This window comes from Colobus angolensis, unplaced genomic scaffold (assembly GCF_000951035.1).
Source record: "Colobus angolensis palliatus isolate OR3802 unplaced genomic scaffold, Cang.pa_1.0 Scaffold519, whole genome shotgun sequence".
Lineage (NCBI taxonomy): Eukaryota > Metazoa > Chordata > Mammalia > Primates > Cercopithecidae > Colobus > Colobus angolensis.
This window is the reverse complement of record NW_012118699.1, coordinates 70,317-75,828: the sequence shown is the minus strand read 5'-3', so window position 1 is coordinate 75,828 and position 5,512 is coordinate 70,317. Positions and strand designations below refer to the sequence as shown.

General features: G+C 43.7%; 1 gene segment (V, D, J or C); it reads right to left on the bottom strand.

Annotated features, from left to right (window-relative positions):
* Positions 1–2,544: 2,544 nt before the first annotated feature.
* The window catches only part of LOC105525103, a 10,213-nt gene continuing 7,245 nt past the window's right edge, over positions 2,545–5,512 (bottom strand). The window contains 2 exon segments of the V gene segment in view: positions 2,545–2,897; positions 3,001–3,133. Of these exon segments, the coding sequence occupies positions 2,545–2,897; positions 3,001–3,046 (399 nt within the window).

The window sequence follows — 5,512 nt, the reverse complement described above, 5'->3', positions numbered from 1 at the left end:
GACCAGCCATCTCTGAACGTAAGGAAGCTAGAGGTTCCCCCACATGGGATAGCTCTCTGACTCCATAAAACTTTGTTGGGCTTCTCTGCAGGCTCTGAGGTGTGCAGATTCCTACCCCAGATTCTGCAGTCAGACAAATCTCTGCTCTTTCCAGGGGGGAAACAAGAGATAGTGTGGATAAGGGCCAGATGTGCTCTACTCAAGATCTCTGCACATGGAGAAAAACCAGTGAAAGTGAAAAATGCACGTTCTTGATCCTTTGAACAATCTCTACGAAAAAAATGCAACTCTGTGCCAGGACCTCATGCAGAATTATAAACGAATACATTTAAAATAAATGTGAACATTACAATTGTTAGCAAGTGCACATTTTTTCATATATTTTCCAATAAAATAAAGTAAAAGCAGGTGTTTTCTGTAAAAATCTGCAAACAGTGTGTTGACCCTGAGAATGCACCTCCCTGCCTCCTCCTACAGGCAGCAAAATGCAGGTGGATCCGGTTCCCAGCAGCTGCTTTCTGACATCTGCGGCATGGCGTGTGCTGAGGCCCATGTCCTGTGGTCTCCTCTAATGAAAGGACTGACTCCACAGTGATTCCTAAGCAGAGCCATTTCTGGGAGTCATGGGGATCCCCTGAGAGGCAGCAGTGATTACACCAGAATAAATTATATTTTGCACCTTCTTTGCACAGCACAGAAATATAGTAACGTTTCACCCAATCCACCTTCCCTCTCTCCCTCACTCAGGGAAAGGCTTCCACCATATGCCATGAGCTTCCCAGCCTCTTTCCAACCCTGCGCATTTTCTCTCAAAAGGATGGATGCACTTCTTACAAGGGTTGGATTATTCATGAGTACTCCGGGCAATTCCCGAAGCTAAAGGTTCCTCCCCTCCTTTTTAGACCATACAGGGAAACTTCCTGATGTTACCATAACATGTGTAAACTGTAATGGTGCTGGGGGAGTGGGTTTTAGCATGGTAAGGCATTATAACAAGCAAACAATGAGCAGTGAGGATGAACAGTGGTCACTTTGGTCACAGTCTTGGTTTTCGGGGCTTTGGCTAGCTTCTTTACTGTGACCTTCATCAGCAAGGTCTTTATGACCTGGATCTTGTGCAGACCTCCTATCTCACCCTGTGACTAAGAATGCCTTAGCTTACAGGGATTGTTGCCAATAGGTCTGATTCTTATTTTTCCCAGCCCCTATTCAAGATGAAGCTGTTCTTACTCAAAAGCTTCAGACACAAAAACAATGTAGCAAAAATATTTATAATATGAGCACGACTATATTGCTAAAAATAAAACAAAATATTGTAATGGCAACAATCAATTTTATGTATCACCTTGACTAGACCATTGTCTCACCTATTCAATCACACACTAACACAGGTGTTGCTCCCATGGCATAATACAGGTGTTAGGAGAGCTCCCTTTCTTTTTCCTAAGTCACAAAGAGTGTTCTAGATAATCTAGGTGGGGCTGATACAGTCAGAGCGTAACAGAAGATGATGGGACTCCATGGTGGATGGCAGATGCAGGTCTTCCCAGGAATTCCAGCCTCTCTTGCCCAAAGGTCAGCAGTATTGACCTTAAGCTGCCTAGCCAGACCCTACAATTACTGTTACCCAGAGCTCACAGCACAATGGAGTGTCCATCTTCAGCTCTCCTCAAAGTCACAGGTGAGAGCCCAAACTCTGTGACAGTGTGAGAAGCACAAGATCAGCTCTACATCAGTATCCCATTGGAGAAAACTAGTATTATTCCCTTCATGACTAATGTCCACTTCATTTTCCAAACGTCCCCGTTCACCAGAAGGCAGCAGGAGAGTCCAGGCAATGGTGAGTGAGAAAGTCCCCTCAGCCTACCCAGGTCATGCAGACCTGAGCCCTGGAATTTAGACTACAGAAAACACATCTTCAGGTTTCAGAGAAGAGAAGAACAAAGCGAATTGTGAGAATCAAGTCTGCAGAGAAGGAAAATGGATTAGCAGAAAGAGAGTCAACTGAATCAGTCTGAGTCACATGTGCACGGTTTTACAAGACAAGGGGGGATAACTGTGAAAACCATCAGGTTTTTAGGACCCTGACCCTGAGTGAGCCTCTCTCTTGGCTCCCATCAGAGCTCAAAGCCTGTTCTAATCAGAGATTCCCATGGAGGTCTCTGCCCTGAGTCTAACTGGAAAACACTCTCCAGGTTCCCCTGAGAGTCCTCAGGACTTTCATCCTGGTGACCACAGGAGGATTATCTGCACCCAAAGTGGCACTGCTGTTTCTATGGAGGTGAGGGTGTGTCTTCCTGTTACAAAAAACAAAGAAACAAAAAGGACAAAAACGTTTTGCATTTACAGACATGAAATGTGAGTACAGAGTTGTAAATCTGGAGAAGTTCCCTGGGGAAATTTGACAATGAGGCAGCCACAGACCACAGCAGGAAAGCCAGCCCTTAGCAGCACCTGCACCTGCCCTGGAGACAGCCCCGAGCACAGTGTCCGGGCGCCCCCTGGTGGTCGTGGGGACCCCTGCAGGGAGGTTTGTGTCTGGGCTCAGGGAGGTTTGTGTCTGGGCTCACACTGACCCCCCCGCACCGTGTCTCTCGCACAGTAATACACGGCCGTGTCCTCGGCTCTCAGGCTGTTCATTTGCAGATACAGGGAGTTCTTGGAGTTGTCTCTGGAGATGGTGAATCGGCCCTTCACGGAGTCAGCGTAGTATATAGTACCACTAGTACTACTAATATACGAGACCCACTCCAGCCCCTTCCCTGGAGCCTGGCGGACCCAGCTCATCCAGTAGCTGCTGAAGGTGAATCCAGAGGCTGCACAGGAGAGTCTCAGGGACCCCCCAGGCTGGACCAAGCCTCCTCCAGACTCCACCAGCTGCACCTCACATTGGACACCTGAAAATAAAGAGAAAGTCTGGTCAGAAACTGCCACACAAACCCACTGTTTCTCTCACTCATATCCACTCACACTCAATCTCTCAAGTTTTCCCTGAATCACCTTTTAAAATAGCAACAAGGAGAACCCAGCTCAGCCCCAGCTCCATGGTGAGTCCTCTGTGCTCAGGGCTGGTCACCAAGTGGAAGTGCCTTGGAATCCAGGGCTAAGGCTCCTCTCTCAGAGCTGCAGGGTCAGGGTTGGGTCGGTTTTCATCAGTAGAAGGAGGGCCCTATTTGCATATTTCCTACTATATAGCAGCTCTAGGGTGGGCCGCCTAAGGAGTAGGCTGTACCTAGATAAACAGACGATGCCCTGCAGAAGTTTGCAGATAATGATGGAATTTGGAAAATATGCCGCCTTGTTATGAAATTGTGCTGTGATAAGCACTTTGCCCTGATCACCCTATTTCATCTTTAAATATTTGTGTAAATTATGTTCTGTAGGAGTCAATATTTTCTCCATTTACAGATGTGGAAGTGAACCCACACATGGTGGGGACTCTGTATGCATCTAGGAGCTCCTGTCTGGGATGCATGAAGCCCAGTATCTGGCCCTGTGCTCCTTGTCACTGGCTCTGACTGCTCCCTAAACCAACTCCAGGACAAAGCTGGATGTTCCTACTGCGGTTTTCAGAACCCACTTTCCGTATTAAGAGCATGTGTTATGTTGCCACATTCCAGCTCTCACCTGAAAATATGGAGAGAATTAGGGGCCAGGCACATTAATTTTCAGGTACTTGTGACATTTAACATATTTTTGTATCTTTCTATTATTCCATGCCTGTCTAAATTTCCATTTGTTTGCTTGTAATACATTCTACATGGCTTAATTGAAAGATAATAAACTTCCTATATTTAAAATGTACAATTAATAAACGTGATGTGACTGTCATCATTATCAAGAAAATGGACAAGTGAATTCTTCTCAACATTTCCTCTTGTTTTGCTGTATTCCTCCTCCTCTCCCCTTCCCTTCTTCTATTATTTCCCCTGGCAACTACCAATCTTCATTATTTTTTTTAGATACATCTTTATTTATCAGAATTTATAAAAATGAAATCACATCGTAAATATTCTTATTTGTTTGGCTTATTTTACTCAATATAAATACTTAGTTATTTTACCTTGTTCTGTGTCTCAGGGATTTATTTATTATAAATGATGGGTAGTATTTTAGTGAACAAATTTACCATAATTTGTCTTTCTATTAAGCAACTTTACAATATTTGCATTCTTTTATTACTCTGGGTCTTACCAAAAAAATCTGGAACTCAGTTTTGAAATGTACATAGATGAAGAATGTATTTTGCTCATTTTTTTACAATAACAATATCAACAATAACATAAACAGAGAAGATGGGGTTTTGCAAATTTTTTAAAATATTTTAAATACTTGAAGTTTTAAGAGAAACATCAAATCTGAAATCCAGGGAGTGGCAAGTTCTTGTAGGCATTAACAAGGCCAGGGTATGAGCTGAACTGGGGCAGAGTCTGGCATATAAAATGTGGGCTACTAGAAGATAAAAATACACATATATATTGGATTGCTTGAAGTCAAGTGTGGTAAATCTATTGTATGAATTTCTCAGGGACCACGTACTGAAGAGCTTTCCTATCCTCTTGAATCATTTTTCCCAATAATGGGGAAAGTGACAAAAATCTTTCTCTGCCAATGTGTCTGTCTGGGAGAGAAAAAGAACCTACACTCTGAAATGCATTTGGACCCACCTCCTTTATCCCCTTTGCAGAACTAAGAAATTACTCTGTAGGGGCAAGCCACCAAAACCAGAATCTTAGGGGCGCTCAGGCAATCCCTTAGCAACTGAGATGGGAAAAGAGGTCTGCACCTAAGTTCCTTTCAGAACTACCTCTCCCTTTCTTATTGAATCAGAGCCTTAATCTACAGGTCAGTTCAGCAAATCTGGAAGGTGATAACACCATAATAGAACATTGGAGTGGGAGGGACAACTGGGGAAAACAAGAGGACTCTCCCCAGGGAAAAGAGCAAGAACACACAGACAGACATCTCATCTGGAGGAAGTTCAGAAACACTGGAAAGCTGACACCCAGACTCAGGATCACAATATGGACCCATGACAGGTCAGAAAATATCCCTTTATTCTATTGCCTTCAACCAATTTTACAATTGTCAGTTGAATATGACATCTTTTTTTAAATTATACTTTAAGTTCTAGGGTACATGTACACAATGTGCAAGTTTATTACATATGTATACATGTGCCATGTGGCTGTTCTGCACCCGTTAACTCGTCATTTACATTAGGTACATCTCCTAATACTATCCCTCTCCCCTCCCCTACCCCACGACAGGCCCCGGTGTGTGATATTCCCCACCCTGTGTCCAAGTGTTCTCATTGTTGAGTTCCCAACTATGAGTGAGAACATGCGGTGTTTGGTTTTCTGTCCTTGCAGTAGCGTGCTCAGAATGATGGTTTCTAGCTTTATCCATGTCCCCACAAAGGACATGAACTCATCCTTTTTATGACTGCATAGTATTCCATGGTGTATATGTGCCACATTTTCTTAATCCAGTCTACCATTGATGGACATTT